The sequence below is a fragment of the Zonotrichia leucophrys genome, chromosome 28 (assembly GCF_028769735.1).
Source record: "Zonotrichia leucophrys gambelii isolate GWCS_2022_RI chromosome 28, RI_Zleu_2.0, whole genome shotgun sequence".
NCBI classification, from domain to species: Eukaryota; Metazoa; Chordata; class Aves; order Passeriformes; family Passerellidae; genus Zonotrichia; species Zonotrichia leucophrys.
In genome coordinates, this window is record NC_088197.1 from 4,816,391 (window position 1) to 4,831,653 (window position 15,263).

The 15,263-nt window shown below is 60.3% G+C and overlaps 2 protein-coding genes across 2 annotated transcripts; one reads left to right on the plus strand and one right to left on the minus strand.

The window, feature by feature from the left end:
- Positions 1-1,989: 1,989 nt before the first annotated feature.
- Positions 1,990-5,719, plus strand: MYDGF (myeloid derived growth factor). The gene is made up of 6 exons (XM_064734353.1): positions 1,990-2,184; positions 3,094-3,144; positions 3,680-3,741; positions 4,018-4,099; positions 4,634-4,706; positions 4,989-5,719. Exons 1-6 carry the CDS (start codon positions 2,005-2,007, stop codon positions 5,066-5,068), a joined length of 528 nt encoding a protein of 175 aa, XP_064590423.1. The 5' UTR covers positions 1,990-2,004; the 3' UTR covers positions 5,069-5,719.
- Positions 5,720-6,780: 1,061 nt separating this feature from the next.
- Positions 6,781-14,956, minus strand: TNFAIP8L1 (TNF alpha induced protein 8 like 1). Its single transcript, XM_064734351.1, has 2 exons — positions 14,383-14,956; positions 6,781-8,146 (listed from the first exon to the last, which is right to left on the minus strand). Exon 2 carries the CDS (start codon positions 8,142-8,144, stop codon positions 7,584-7,586), a length of 561 nt encoding a protein of 186 aa, XP_064590421.1. The 5' UTR covers positions 8,145-8,146; positions 14,383-14,956; the 3' UTR covers positions 6,781-7,583.
- Positions 14,957-15,263: the final 307 nt, after the last annotated feature.

Here is a 15,263-nt window from a genome sequence, read left to right on the forward strand (position 1 = left end):
ATCCCTGATGTTCCTCGGGGGAAGCACGATCCAAGCAACTGAGGGTTGGGAATCCTGGGCTGTGTGCTGGCTCACAGTGACCTTGAGCAGCCAGCAGCAGCCTGGGGTGGGCACCTCCCTCCCTCCCTGCCGTGGGATTGGGGGTGCAGCTGCTCTGCTCCCCCTCTGGGACACACTGAGCTGTTTGTGCAGGGCTGGGCCTGCCTCTGCTCGCCCTCGCAGCCCAAAGCTCCCAAACCTGGCCTTGCTTTGCCTTCCTCCGTGGGAGCTGCTGTTAATTAACCCGCTGTTAATGCCCTGAGGGTGCTGCTGGAGGCTTGTTCTAAATGCAGAGCTTCTTCCAGATGGAGCATTTGGCTTCCTGGGGATGCCTGGGAGCAGATTTTCCCCGTTCTTCTTGTCCCTGTGCCCAAATAATTGTCCCAAATATTGCAGCTGTGGTTTAGCAGGTACAAAGCACCTCAGGTGTGAGTTTTGAAAGGAAGGACTGGGATGGAGAAAGTTGCACCTCTGAGATGTGTCTATAAGAGCACCCTGCACCCTCTGTTCCTCACAGCCAGCTGGGTGCTGCTGGATGGTAAGAAGCTTTATTTTTGCACAGTTTGTTTCTGTGCTTCCCTAATTTAATTTTTAGGCCTAATTTGAACTGCTTTTTCCTCTCCCCAAAAAGCTGAGTGTTTCTTAAAATATCTTAAGATGCTCTTGTCTAGAAGAGTTTGCAGATCTGTTGGCTCCTCTGATCCCCCAGCTTGCTGCTGGATTTTTTGGCACCCTAAAAAGGGGTTGGTCATCTTTTGGGGATTGAGAATCCCGAGAGGAATTAGCTGGGAAATCTCCTCGAGGAGCTGTTCCATATGGAACAGGCTCTGTCAGGGATTGAAACACAAATGATGTGGGAGGCCCCACCCCGGGAAGGGATGGGAGCAGGGTGGCTCTGGGTGGAGGATTTGCAGCTGGAGGATGAAATGAAGCTGAGTTAATTTCCTGAGTGAATGGTAATGACAGAGGAACCAGCAGGTGCTGGGGAAACCAGGCAAAAAGCACTTTTCTTCAAGAATTTGGGACTTGAGAGTGCCTTGGGAGGCATTTCCCTCCTAAAACTCACCCTGTGGGGCTTTATTTTTAGGTGGATGGTGTGGAGGGAGAACAGATGTTCTGGAGGGCTTATTTTTAAAACAAAATCACTCCTCAAGCTACAGAATTAGCTCAGAAAAGTCCCTCCTTGCCCTGAAAGATGCTCGAATGGAAAACTTCCTGGCATCTCCATTCCCAAAGTGGGTGTGATAAAGGTGCCACCACAGCTCTGGCTCTGGGAAAGCCACGTCAGTGGAAACTCTGGTGGGTGCTTGGGGGTCTCAGGCACTTGATCTCTGTCCTGGGCCGTGCAGAACAACTGGAGCAGCTCAGACATCCCAGGGTCCCCCAAAGGAGGAGTGGGGTGTCCAAGGACAGGGCTGGGCTCTGGGTGTGTCTGTGCTGCCCAAACCAAAGGGTGTAAATTGATCTTGGAGAATCCTCTGCGAGGGATTTTGGTGAAATCACAGGCATCCCAGCTCCGTGCTGGGACACAGGGAATGCTCAGGGCATGGCCTCTGCAGAGAACCCTCCTGTCACAGCTCCTCTCGGAGCTGGCACAGATTTCTGTGCTTCCCCTGTGCTCTAATCCAGGATTTTCCTGCTTTGGAGGCTCAGCCCAGGGTCCCTGACCCTCTCTCCCCAGCCCCATCCCATGGCCCTCACCCTGGGGCTGCTGCTGGCCCTGCTGGGCTGTGCCACAGCACCGGACCCTGCCTGGAGGAGGCCAGGCAAGGGTGGAAGAGTCTCTATGCCAAGGAATGTCTGGTCCCTTTGCCCCTGACCACCGTGCCCGTGTCCCTCTGTCCTCATGTCCCCCTGTCCATCCGCTCTGCCCGCCCGGGCTCCTGCCCACACCCAACATGGCCGCCGTGCGGCCGCCGCCGCGCTGACCCCTGCCGGCCGCCGTACTCGCGTTTCCTCTCCAAGATGGCGGCGCCCAGCTGGAGGAGCGGCGGCCGCGCGTGGGCCGCGCTGGTGCCCGCGGCCCTGCTGTGCCTGGCGGCCCGGGCGGCCGCGGGACCGGACACGGCCCCGGGAGCGGCCTCGAGCACGGCCGAGTTCGACGTGCGGCCCGGCGGGGAGGTTCACTCCTTCTCCCGGAGCCTGGTGAGCGGCCCGGAGGGAGGGAGCGGGAGCGGAGAGGGTACGCGCCCCTCGCTGATTGGCTGCGCGACACGTCACTCATATCGCCTGCTGTGGGGATTGGCTGAGCGCGAGGGAGGGCGGGGCGAACGGGTGGGGGGGTCCCCAGGGAGAGAGGGGTCCCCAAAGGGGGCGGCAAAGGCAGGGGGACCCCAGGGGTCTGCAGGGGAAAGGGGGTCCCCAAAGGGGGCTGCAAGGGAAAGGGGGTCCCCAAAGCGGGTCTCTAAAAGCAGGGGGACCCCAGCGGTCTGCAAGGGAAAGGGGGTCCCAAAGGGGACTGCAAAGGCAGGGGGACCCCAGGGATCTGGAAAGGAAAGGGGGTTCCTAAAGGGGGCTACAAGGAAGGGGGACTCCAGGGGTCTGCAAGGAAAAGAGGGTCCCAAAGGGGCTGCAAGGGCAGGGGAACCTCAGGGAGTGCCAGGGTCTGCAAGGGAAAGGTGGTCCCAAACGGGGATGCCACAAGAGAAGGGGGGAGGCACCTCAAGGGCAGGGAGAGGGGAAGGGGGTCTCAGGTCCTCATGGGAGGGGGCTCAGCAAGGGAAAGGCCCCAGTGCAGAAGGGGCTGGGGGTCCCTGGGCACCCCAGAACGCTATTCCTCACCCCAGCACACCAGGCAGGAGGACGTGGTGGTGCCAGGGGAGGTTTAGGCTGGATGTTGGGAAATATTCTTCATGGGAAGGGAGGTGGGCACTGGCACAGTGGCACTGGCAAAGTCCCCATCCCTGGAGGGATTTAAGGCTGTGTGGCACCTGGGGACAGGGTCAGCATGGCCTTGGCACTGCTGGACTTGGTGGTCTGGGGGGGCTTCTCCAAGCTCAGCAATTCCTGAAAAGCTGGTGCTGAACGAGGCTGCTGCTGTTCCTCTCTCTGCAGGGGGATTATAGCTGCTCCTTCACCTACTCGGCCCAGGGCGGCACCAACGAGGTGAGCCGGGCACCTCCTGCTGCAGTCAGCTCCTTTTGCTCACCCTGAAAGGAAAAGAGGCTGGGAACTGTTTGTGTGAGAGCCCAGTCCTAACTGCAGGGAGCAGGAGGGGACACCAACAACGGCTGGGGGTGGTGCTGGGTGATTCTGGAGCTGGAGGGGAGGATTGGGGGATTCTGGAGCTCCTGCTGCAGCTGGGGATGGTGGTGGGTGATTCTGGAGCTCCTGCTGCCTCTGGAGGGCAGGGTTTGGGTGATTCTGGAGCTCCTGCTGCAGCTGGGGGTGGTGCTGGGTGATTCTGGAGCTGCTGGTGCCTCTGGAGAGGTGGGTTGGATGATTTTGGAGCTGCTGCTGCAGCCAAAGGGCAGGGTTTGGGTGATCCTGGAGCTGCTGCTGCCCCCGGAGGGCAGGGTTTGGGTGATTCTGGAGGTCCTGCTGTAGCTGGGGGTGGTGCTGGGTGATCCTGGAGCTGCTGCTGCCCCCGGAGGGCAGGCTTGGCCCCGCAGGGCTGACCCGGCTCTCTCTCCCCCTGCAGCAGTGGCAGATGACGGTCGGAGTGAGCGAGGACAGCGCGCTCTTCTCCTGCTCCATCTGGAGGTGTGTCCTGAGCACAGCGGGGCAGGGACAGGGACCCTGCAGGGATTTACACCTGGTCAGGGAGGGTTTCCCTCTGCCAGGGATGCTCTGGGGGCGTTTGGTGCAGCTGTTGGTTTGTAAATTCTCTGTTCCACTCTGCCCTGCTCGGTGGCACAGAGAGAGATTGTGGCACAATAAAAGATCCAGAGGTGGCTGTGGGGGCAGGGAGGGAGCCAGGAATCCTCCTCTCCTCTGCACCTCTGTGCCCATGACAAAGGCTCTGCTTTCTTCTTTCAGGCCCCAAGGGAAGTCTTATCTGTTCTTTACCCAGTTTAAAGCTGAAGTGAAAGGAGCCAAGATCGAGCATGCCATGGCTTATGTAAGTCCCAGCTGATCCCGGGGAAGCAGGAGTGTGGGAGGCTGCTATAAAACATGAATTAGACATGGAAAACATTTATTAGACATCTGTGCCATGAAATGTGCTCCATCACGTCCCTAATTAGAGGCTGGTGGCAGGCAGAGAGGGGCTGCAGGTGGGCAGCCTGCTCCATTGTGTGCCTGCCCTCAGCCACAGCATTGCCTGGGAGGGGGCTCCAAAGGGCACAAAGGGAGTCTTGGATTGCCTCAACAAATTGCATGTGACAAAGCAAATGAAACCTCTGCTGGTGTTTTTGTCTGGCTCATTCTTCCATTTCCCAGTTTCCAGGGGTGAGGCTTTCACTCACCCCAAGGACACGAGCCCGTGGTTTAATAGGACATAGAAAAGCAGACAGAGACTTTCCTTCAGACTTCCTTTGTGCTCTTAATTCTTTCCCTGCACGTAAATCCCAAACCCCTTCATTTGCAGTCAGTTTGAATTGTGTGACCTGCTGGATTGCCTCAGCCTCTCACCCTTCCTTCCTTCCTGTTTCAGTCTCAGGCTGCTGCGGGTGCCCTCAACGACATCCCCCTAAAGCAGGAGGAGTTTGGGGTCACTGAAACCACAGGTGTGTGTCTGAGGGGCTGTGAGAGAGGGGCTGGGCTGGGGGACATGCCAGGCACCAGTTTATCTCAGATCCTGCTGGCAGTGCCATGGAGCTGGGTGCAGTGCTCTCAGCCCACCACTGGCAGCTGCATGTTGTGGGTTAAATCCCTGGGTAAGGAGAGGTTTCACCCCAGCCTGGCATGTGCAAGAGCAGTGCCCAGCACCCTGGGAAGGGCTCAGTGGAGCTGTTTTGTTGCTGCTTTTCCAGCTGCTGACCCTGGTTTCTCTCTCTCTGTCTCTGCAGTGTCCCACAGGGAAGGCAAGTTCCGTTTCGAGCTGTCCAAGCTGATGATTGTGGCAAAATCCCCCCGTGATGAGCTGTGAGCCCAGGCCAGCCCTGGGCAGGGGCCATGGCCACACCAGCACGGCAGGGAAGGCATTTCCTGCATTTCCTGCAGGGTTTTCTTTTGGTTGGCCAAACCTTTTATGTTTTCCACACTGCAATGTGCTGGGGACCGACACGAGTGGGGGCTTGGAGGGCTGGGGACAGATTTGTTCTGCCTTGTGTCAGAGTAACAGCCCAGGAGGCTCCTGATCCTGCTGTGCCCCTTCCTGCCTGGCTCTGCAAAGGGGCTCCTTATCTGCCTGCCTGGCAAGAGCAGCGCAGGGAGATAAGGGGCTGGACTTAAGCAGGGCTTGCTAAAGGGAGGTTTTAACTCTGTGGTCCCTGGAGGGGAGATGGGATTGCTCTCTCCACCAGTGTGACAGGAGGAAATAATTAATCCAGGGGGAGGGAGGGGATTGGGCAAAGCTCTGACTCTGTGGTGAGTGTGGGGCTGGGCTGGGGAGAGGCAGAGCAGCTCATTCTGCCACAATCAGGAATCAATCCAGGCATCACTTCCACGTGTCAGCACAACCACGGGACTCTTTTATACCTACAGGAAAATGATTTTTTTCTTATCCAGAGTAATAACAGGGAATGTGCAATTCCTTTCCTGTGTAAATACAGCGCAAATAAAGAAATAAAGCATCGTGCTCTGGCCTGAAGCTGCTTTGTTCTGTCAATCCTCCCCTCTCCAGCTTTGGGGACCTTTGTTGCTGCTTGGCCAGGAGGAGCTGAGGTGTCTCACAGGGATTTGGGGGCTGCACAGGCTTTAGGGGGATTTTCCAGCTGACACAGACACACACCTTGGGAACAGCAAAGCATTTCTGGCTGGGCATTCCTCAGCCCCATCCCAGCACACCTGCCTGGGATTCCCAGCTCTGGTTCCTGCCCTCCCCAGGGCTCCTGCTGTTCTCCACACCCCCTTGTGAATGGGCTTTGCCTCCACCCAAGCTGTGTCACACAATTACCGGTGACAGCTGCAGCCAGGCCTGTGAAATGACAGAGACAGGGCCTTTGTGTCTTTTCTTTCATCTTCTAAGGCTGAGAGTTATCAGTGCCAGGGGTGGGAGGGGAGCAGGAGCCCGTGCCTCAGACATGCAGGGAACAGGAGGCACCAGAAGGTCACAGAGATAAGGCCAGTGGAGGTTTTGTGGTGTCTCGGGTGCTAAAAGGGCAATTTCCAGTGCTCAGAGCCGTGCTGGGAGTGCCCTGAGCATCCGCTCTGCTCTGTGCCTGCAGAGCCACCCCTGCTGCCAGGGCTCTGCTCCTGGGCCCTGAGGGGGTGTGGGGGTGCAGAGGAGCCCCTGTGGGTTCTGCTGGGAGCGGGATCTCACCAAATCATGGAATGGTTGGGGTTTGGAGAGGCCTTAAAGCTCCCATGGGCAGGGACACCTTCCACTGTCCCAGATTGCTCCAAGCTTGTCCAGCCTGGCCTTGGGCACTGCCAGGCAAGGGGCACCCTGTGCCAGGGCCTCACCCACCTCACAGGGAGGAACTCCTTCCCAATATCCCACCCAGCCCTGCCCTCTGGCAGGGGAAGCCATTTCCCTCTGTCCATGCAAATCCAGGGACAGCACAACCAGCAGCAGTGCCAGGGGACGGAGAGCACAAGGCCCAGGCCACAGAGAGCCAGCAGCAGCTGGGGGCAAAGCCAGCTGTGCCCAGGGCTCATCCTGTCACTGTAACCACTGCCAGAACACCCTCACAGAGCTCCCAGGCCACACAGTGAGTTTATTTCAATAACTCATCAGGGCTACAGAGTTTGCTAAAAACGAACATCACTCAGTCACGGGTGTGGAAAAGGGATGGAAGTCCAGGGGGGCTTTGGATTGACCACCAAGGGCAGCGTTGGAGCTGCCAGGTGGCACCACCACTGCAGGCTGGTGGGCTGTTGGGTGGTTCCAGGCATCCAGGGATGGAGCAGCTCCTCCCAGCCCTCCCCCAGGTCAGGAGGGATCCTCCTGGCTCCTCCTGGCCTCAGGGATTTGTCTTTGAGGACACCTAAGCCCAGGCAGAAGCCCCTTCCTGCCTGAGGCACCCAGCACAAGTCTGGACCATGATTTGCTCCCAACCACGTTGTGGAGCTGCTGGAGGAAAACCACGGCGTCCCACAGCCCTGCAGTTATGGGGTCTCAGAACTGATCCCCCAACACCTCCCACCTGCTCAGAGACACCTCAGAGGTGCTTCACACCGCGAGTCTTTGGTTCAGTTTCCCCTCAGAGGGAACAGAGTTCAAGGCAAAGAGTCCAAACTCTTGGACTCTGAGCTAAAGGCACTTGGTGGGCAAAGGAAATCCAACTGTACAGCAGGGGCCCAAAATCCCAGCATGGCCTGGAGAGGGCTCAGCCCAGTGCAGGGAAGGGTTTGCAGACCCTGGGCACACAAAGTCAGGAGGTTCAATCTCTTGGAGAAACGAGGAGAACACGAGAGAGCACTGCAGAGGAGGAGGAGGAGGAGGAGGGCACGGCGAGCCCGGCGAAGGCCAAAGCAGACACCGCGAGGCAGAGTCCGGCTCAGATGCTCTCCTCCTCCAGCATCTTGTTGACGCCCTCGCAGATCCTCTTGAGGTGGGTGCGGTAGGGCTCGGCCGGGCCATAGAGCGCCGACAGGAACTCGTAGTCCGCAAAGTGGTTGAAGACGTGGTTGATGCGCGAGTGCGACTTGGCCGTCAGGTGCCCGTTGACCGCCTGGTGCAGCAGGTCCCGGCACTCGGTCAGCACGCCTGACATGACCCTGCGGTCGAAGGTGAAGTCTATCTGGTGGAAGCTGACGGCCGTCATGGCCAAGGTGTGAACCTTCTTGCGGAAGCGCTCCATGAGCAGCAGCTCCTCGGGGCTGAACTGCCCGTTGCGGTAGAGGACGCCCAGCTTCATCACGATCTTGATGAGGTTCTTGATGATCTTCTGGGCCTCCTTGCGGTTGTGGGTGTACTCCTTGGTGGCCCGGTACAGCTCGTCCAGGATCTCGCTGCTGGTGTCGTCGATGAAGGCGTTGGCGATGGTCTTGGTGGCCATTTTGCTCAGGAGCTTCTTCTGGGCCTGCAGGGCCAAGTTCTTGGTGCTGAAGGTGTCCATCTCTGCGGGGGAAGAGGCACACACGGGTCAGAACCTGCTCTGCACCCATCCCCGTCTCACTGGGCTGGTGGAGTGTCCCAGTCCATGGCAGGGGATGTCCCAGTCCATGTTCTATGTTTCCTGACCTCCCCACACAGACTTTTGGCAGGAGAAAGAGCATCTCCAGCCAATGGCAACACTGAGGGAGCTCCTGGGTGCCAGGGCAGGTGAGAGCTGAGCTCACCCCCCAGGTTTGCTTGGTGGGATCAGTTCCAGGCTGTTCCCACCTCCCTTTTCCCAAACTCTGTGGAGAGGCTGCAGCGAGCCAGGTGTCCCTACCTGAGCACAGCCTGTGACCCTCCATCCTGTCCCTCCTGTGACCAACTCCTCCTGCTGCAGGAAGGACTCTTGCCCCATCGTTTGAGCATTTTTCCTTCCTTCAAACCTGACTCATTTCCTGCAGGGTGAGCTGGGGACAGCCCAGGTGGCAGCTGAGTCACCCCCTTTTGCCATGTGCCACTTCCACCCTGCTCTGGCCGCGGTGGCACAGCCGGTTTGCAGCACCCAGCACTGGCTGGGAGCCCTCTTCCCTGGCACTGCTCACCCTGGAACACCCACACGAGCTGGGACTTGCTGTGCTGCTGCCCCAGCCTCCTCCAGAGGTGAATAATTCACCCAGACAGGAGCCTCACCTACAGCCCCGCTCCCACATCCCGGCGGGACCAAATCCATCACCTGGGGCAGAGCACGGCTTTAAACTCTGCTGAGAACGATTAAAACCAACCCTGGAGATGCATCTTGGCCTGGGAAACCGCAGAGCTACAAATCACAGGGAGGGGAGAAACAGCAGGAAAACAACCAGGATGGATGGGCAGAGCTGGGAGCTGCTTCTGCAGGAGCCTGCACATGGCAGGGACAGGCTGGCAGAGCAGGAGGGGAGGGGATCAGCCTATAAATACATCCCCGGGGAGGGGAGAGGAGATATTTCAGCTGAAGGATGCTGCTGGTGTGAGGATGGATGGGGATAAATTGCCATGGATAGGGAGCAGGTTTAGATTCGATGTTAAGAAGGAATCGTTCCCTGAGATGGAGCTGAGGCTGTGGCACAGGGTGCCCAGAGCAGCCGTGGCTGTCCCTGGATCCCTGGAAGTGTCCAAGGCCAGGCTGGAGCAGCCTGGGGTAGGGGAAGGTTTCCCTGCCCATGGCAGGGGTGGGATGAGATGAACTTTTGGTCTTTTTCCAACCCAAACCATTCCACGACTCTGGGATTGTCACAGAACCAAGTCTGTGATGTCCCCACCACAGGCAGCTCTGCCATTCCCCCCTGGCCAAGCTGAAAGCCCCAGACCCCTCTGGGGATCCCCAGGGCTGCTCCCACCCCTCTGGAGCACCCAGCAGCCCCTCCGGAGCAAACCCCAGCTCCTCAGGGATCCCTCCTTGGATCCATCATCCAAGGCTCCCCCAGTGATGCCAGGATGATGGAGCTGAGCCCTGGCTCCCTGAGCATCTCCCAAACCCGAGGGCAGCCAAGGCTCTGTGGGGATGAGAATTCCAGGAGCAGTGACAGAGACGTCGCCTGCAGGGTTATTTACAGCCCTCAGGAAAAACACGGAGGTTTGGGAGCATTTCCTACGGTGGCAAAACATTGATTTCTGTCAGCCTGAGCCTCAAGCTGAGGCTCTCACACTTAATAAGACAAAAATGACAAGGCAGAGCCTGGTGACAGCAGCTCCTGGGTCGGGCTGATGGAATTGCAGTGGCTGCGTGCAGGAGGGAGGGATGGGCAGGATGGGCAGGGGCAGCTCCGGCTCCTGTGCCCTGGCTGTGAGGGAATTCATTTCACCCGTGCCAGGCATCCTGTCCAGAAGGAGCAGGGCTGTGCTGTGCTGTTGACAGCCTGGATAAATAGGAATTCCCACACCCATAGGAATTCCCACACCCATAGGGATTCCCACACCCCAGCTCTCTGCCCTGGCTGACCACAGACACAAAACCGAGTGCAAACTCCACCTCCAGAGCACATGAAAAATAGGAAGTGCCAAGTCCTGCGAGCTGCCCACGGCTCCCAAACGCCAGCTGCAATAATGGATCAACCCTCAGCTCCCTGCAGCAAACAACACCTGGCTGCTCACAGCCCTCCCCTGCTCCAGAGCAGGAGCATCGCTCCGGGGGGAAACTGAGGCACAAAGCATTATTGAGGGGGGGTCTAGGGACCCCAAAAGTGATATGGGGATCCCAAAAATGCAACCAGCTCCCTCTGCAGTGCCCAGGGATGCTTTATAGGCTGCTCCCTGCAAACCCCAAGGCAAGGCAGGCTCACCTCCTGCACCGGGACGGTTCCCCGGGCGCCCTCACAGCACACCCGGCCCAGCAGGAGCTGCTGACTCAGCAGGAGCGGGAGATTTCACCGGAACGAGCCGTGTTCCTGCCGGGAAGGGCCCCGGGACCCCATTGTTCACCAGGGGCTGCTATCAGAGCAAGGAGGAGTCGAGCCGTGCCCCGAGCAGCCAACTGGAGCCTGAAATAACCCACTTCACTTCCTTCCTGTCGCTGAAGCTTCAGGGCTTGGGCTCCCCTCCACCCCCTTCTTCTTTTTAATGAAAACACCCTAAAAAACAACAACTTCTTCTTCTTCCTAAGTGGAGCAGCCCGCGCTGCTGTCACCCAGTTCCTCCCTGCTCCGGAAGAGTGCGGCAGGGCTGCGGTCCCAACCGTGGCTTTGGGGACAGGTACAGCCCTTTCTTGCAGGGTTTCCACCCATCTTGGAGGTTTTTGGGGCAGTCTTGCAGCCCTGAGCGGTGGTGTGAGGGTTGGGGTGAGCACACAGAGGGTGGCCCTGTCACAGGACAGACGTGGTCCCCTTGGGGACAGACACGTGCCGTGCTCATCTCCGGTTTGGCGCTCACCCCACTGGGCTTGCACCTCACCCAACACCCGGCTGTGACCTGATGGCCCAAAAAAACCTCTCCACACCGCTGAGGGCACAAGCATCCATCATCAACCATCATCAGAAAGCTCCTGTCTGAGGGGGGAAGACAAGACCCTGTCACCCTGTGGTCACCTGGCGCCGGTGGCACCACAGCAGAGCTGCCAAGTGACAACCCAGCAGCGATATCACCCCAGTTATCATTTCTACCTGCTCCAAAGTTCCCTCTCCCTGCCTGTCCCTTCCACCTGGCTCCCACCAGCAGCTCCACGGGCTTGGCTCCCCGAGCCCCCCCAGTTCCCTTGGCAGCAGGTGAATATTTCATGCAGGAAAGGAAAAGCACTTCATTAATTCATGGAGCAGCGCAGAGGGGGAGGCTCCACAAAGCTGCAGCTCAGAGCAGAGGCACCTCTGCCTCCTCTTCCTCCTCCTCTGCCTCCTCCACCTTCCCACCGTGGCCGTAGTAACTGGGATTGTCTTGCTACAAGTTTTCTCCAACACGGAAACGTCGTTTCCCAACAGGATAAACATTGAATTGTGGCCATCTCCCTGGATTTCCCTCCCACTGCTTTGGGAAACACCCCTGCTCTGCCCCCCACCATTCCCAGCCCCCTGAACCCATGGCTGAATGCCAAGTGGGTGGATGGCATCCTGCTGCCCTGCTCTCCATCCCCCAGCATCGTTTTCCCAGTGCTCCAACCTCTATTAATTAATTAAACCCTCCTGGATTACAGGAGCCAGGTCGGAGCGCTGGGCAGTAACCTGAGAGCCCCAGGAGCGTCTCCAGCCTGTCCCCACCATCCATGACCCCACATCCAGCCCTAGAAGTGTCTCCAGCCTGTCCCTATGATCTGTGACCCCACATCCAGCCCCAACAATGCCTCCATCCTGTCCCCACCAGCCCTGACCCCACATCCAGCCCCAACAATGTCTCCATCCTGTCCCACCATCCCTGACCCCACATCCAGCCCCAGCAGCATCTCCAGCCTGTCCCCACCATCCCTGACCCCACATCCAGCCCCCATAATGCTTCCAGCCTTTCCCCACACTCTGTGATCCAACATCCAGCCCCAGCAGTGCCTCCATCCTGTCCCCACCATCCCTGACCCCACACCCAGCCCCAGCAGCATCTCCATCCTGTCCCCCACCCTCCGTGCCCCCCGCAGCTCCCGTGCCCCGTTACCAGCGCCGGGAGAGGCGAGGAAGAGGAGCGGGAGGAAGCAGGGAGGACGCGTGCCGGCCCTCGCAGGTTGCCATGGGTGCAAAGAGCAGCCGGAGACGCTGCCCGGGCGCGTGTGTGCCCAGCGGGGTGAGGCCGGGAGGAAGGCACTGAGTAAACACCTCGCCCCAGGAAAAGCTCCTCTCTTGGCACGGCCGGGTGAATCCGCGGCTGGAACGGGCACCGGGAATGATGCGGGGCACAGGGAATGATGTGGGCACTGGGAATGATGCGGGCACAGGGAATGATGCGGGGCACAGGGAATGCTGCGGGCACAGGGAATGCTGCGGGCACTGGGCATGATGTGGGGCACAGGGAATGATGTGGGCACAGGGAATGCTGCAGGGCACAGGGAATGGTGCAGGGCACAGGGAATGATGCTGAGCACAGGGAATGATGCTGAGCACAGGGATGGTGCAGGGCACAGGGAATGATGCTGGGCACAGGGAATGCTGCAGGGCACCGGGAATGATGCGGGCACAGGGAATGCTGCGGGCACAGGGAATGCTGCTGGCATCGCCGCACCCGGTGCTTCCCTCTCACCCTGCTCCTCCCTGTGCCAGCGCCGATGCCAAGCCCTTGGCATGTCCCCATCACCGTCCCCTCTGCCTCTGGCACCGAGCTGAGCTCCTCCATCCCAAAATCTCCTTCCTCGCCGGGGCTGCAGCTGCAGCCATGGGAAGGAGATGGGTTTTGGTTTTGCCTGGGAATGCTGATCTGCCCTGGCAGCTCCGACGTGTCTGTGCAGGAGCTGAGCCGCCCGTCCGAGGGGGCTCCGGCGGTGCCAACCCCGGGCATGGGTGGGGAATGGGGCCCTGGATCCACAGGGAAGGGGAATCAGGGGTGCTCACCCCAACACAGGGCAGGGGGGGCATCCTGGGGGTTGGTTTGGCACCAAGGAATTCCCCCTGGGATTGTTGTGCCCCGCGGGGGAGGCAGCTGCCAAATTGGAGAGGAGGAGGAGGAGGAAGAGGAGGAATGGAGGTTATTTTAAGGAGAGAAGGAGGAGGAAGAGGAGGAGGAGGAGGAAGGGGAGTTGTTTTATGGAGGAGAGGAGGAAGAGGAGGAAGAAAGGGAGATTTTATGGAGAAAAGGCAGAGGAAGAGGAGGAGGAAGGGGGGTATTTTACAAGGAGAAGGAAGAGGGGTTTATTTTGGAGCATCTGTCTCGCCTTCCATTTCCTCCTTTTCTTTCTCCAGCTGCCATCAAGCTGCTCTCTCTGGCAGCAACTTCCTTTCTCCTTCGCTCGGAGCAGCCGGAGACTCATGGGGAAGTAGCAAACAGAGGCTGGGAGAGGGGAAACTGAGGCCAAACCACCATCCGTCCGTCTGTCCGGCTGCGGAGGGGGCCAGGGCGCATCACATGCTTCCTGCCCCGGGATCGGGAGGACAAAGTCGCTCGGGGAGGGAGGAAAACTCCACGGGACGATTCGGATCCAGTGCTGGGCCTGGGGTCAGTAAGGAACGGCCCAAACCCTTCCCTGCCCCAGGGAAGATCGGGCAGAGCCGGGAGTTTTGCCCCATTTACACCCAGCTCTGCCCCGGGGCCATCCGGCCGCTCCCAAGGGATTTTCTTTCCAGGAATGGAGGAATTTCATCCTCCGGAGCGCAGGGCCAGGCGATGCTCGAAGCCAAGCGCTGCCATGGGGCACCGGCCCTGCCCGGGCACGTGGGGCCGTGACAGCCCCACGGGGGCGGCTCCGGTGCCTCCTCCCGGCTCCCGTTATCCAGCACCCACCGGGCCCGGTGCCCTTCCCATCCCCATCGCGTTTCCCGTGAATTCGGGGGGAAATCGCCCTTGGCCCGTGTTTATCCACCGGGGAAAGCCGCGGCACAGCCGAGGGTGCCGGGGCAGCTCCGGGCTCTGCCCGCCCGCAGCTCCCGAACCTGCTCCGACCCCGGGCCCCCGACACCGGGCGGGGGGGACACACACACGGATGATTCCTGGAATGGAGGGTGAGAGGGTTCACCCCGCAGTGCAAGCACGGAACGGGCCGGTACCGAGCGCCCCCACGGACCGGGGAAGATGGGAGGAACCGGGGGAACCGGGAGGTACCGGGAGGAAGCGGGAGGAACCAGGAGGTACCGGGAGGTACAGCGGAAACCGGCCCTTACCTGCAGCCTGCCTCGGGGAGAGCAGCGCCGGGACCGGGACCGGGGCTTCTCCGGTGCCCACGGCGGGACGGGACGGGGCGGGACGGGGCTGGACGGGGCGGGGCCAGGCGAGGGTCCCGCTTCCCCCGGCGCCTCTCCCTGCCCGGAGGGCCCCGCAGGCGCTACCAGTGCCCGGTCCCCGGTGTCGGTGCCCGGTGACGATGTCCGGTTCTCGGTCTTCGATGCCCAGTGCCAGTCCCAGTGTCCGGATGTTCGGTTCCCGATTCCCGCTCGGTTCACCGGTTCTCAGTGTCCAGTGTCTGGTGTCCGGTGCCCGGTACCCGGTTCCCGCTGCCGGTTCCCGGTGTCTGTTTCCCGATTACCGATGCTGGTTCCCGGAGTCCGGTGTCCGGTGCCGGTTCCCGGTGTCCAATTGTCAGTGTCCGGTTCCCAGTGTCCGGTTCCCGGTGCCAGTTCCCGGTGCCGGTTCCCGGCTCTCAGTGTCGGGTTCCCGGTGCCGGTTCCCGGTTCCCGGTTCCCGGCGGGTCGGGGCCTCCCGCCCTCGGTCGCCGCCAAGTCCCGCGCGGGGCCGGGAGCGGCGGGGGCGGGATCGGGAGGGCGTGTCCCGTGGGGGGCTCCAGCCAATGGTGGCTCGGGGCTTGCTACGAAGCAGCCAATGGGAGGGCGCGGACGGTGCGTGGGCGGGGCCGGGGCGGGCGCGTCCCCGTGGGTCCCGCGCGCGTGGGCCGGTCCCGGTAACGCGCGCGGGGCGGGCTCGGGGCTCCTCCGGCTGCACTGGGGGAACGGGGACACCGAAGGGGGACGGGGCTACGCGAGGGTGACACCGGTGGGAAGCGGGGAGGAGCGGGGTGAGAGCATCACGCGTGGGAGCGGCGCGGGAC

What these genes read in the sequence shown, in the direction of transcription:
- MYDGF (XM_064734353.1), top strand. Translation starts at nt 2,005, where the DNA reads ATGGCGGCGCCCAGCTGGAGGAGCGGCGGCCGCGCGTGGGCCGCGCTG. An exon ending in ACTCCTTCTCCCGGAGCCTG is followed by an intron (nt 2,185 to 3,093) that starts GTGAGCGGCCCG and finishes CTCTCTCTGCAG; the next exon opens with GGGGATTATAGCTGCTCCTT. An exon ending in TGGGGTCACTGAAACCACAG is followed by an intron (nt 4,707 to 4,988) that starts GTGTGTGTCTGA and finishes CTGTCTCTGCAG; the next exon opens with TGTCCCACAGGGAAGGCAAG.
- TNFAIP8L1 (XM_064734351.1), bottom strand. Translation starts at nt 8,144, where the DNA reads ATGGACACCTTCAGCACCAAGAACTTGGCCCTGCAGGCCCAGAAGAAG.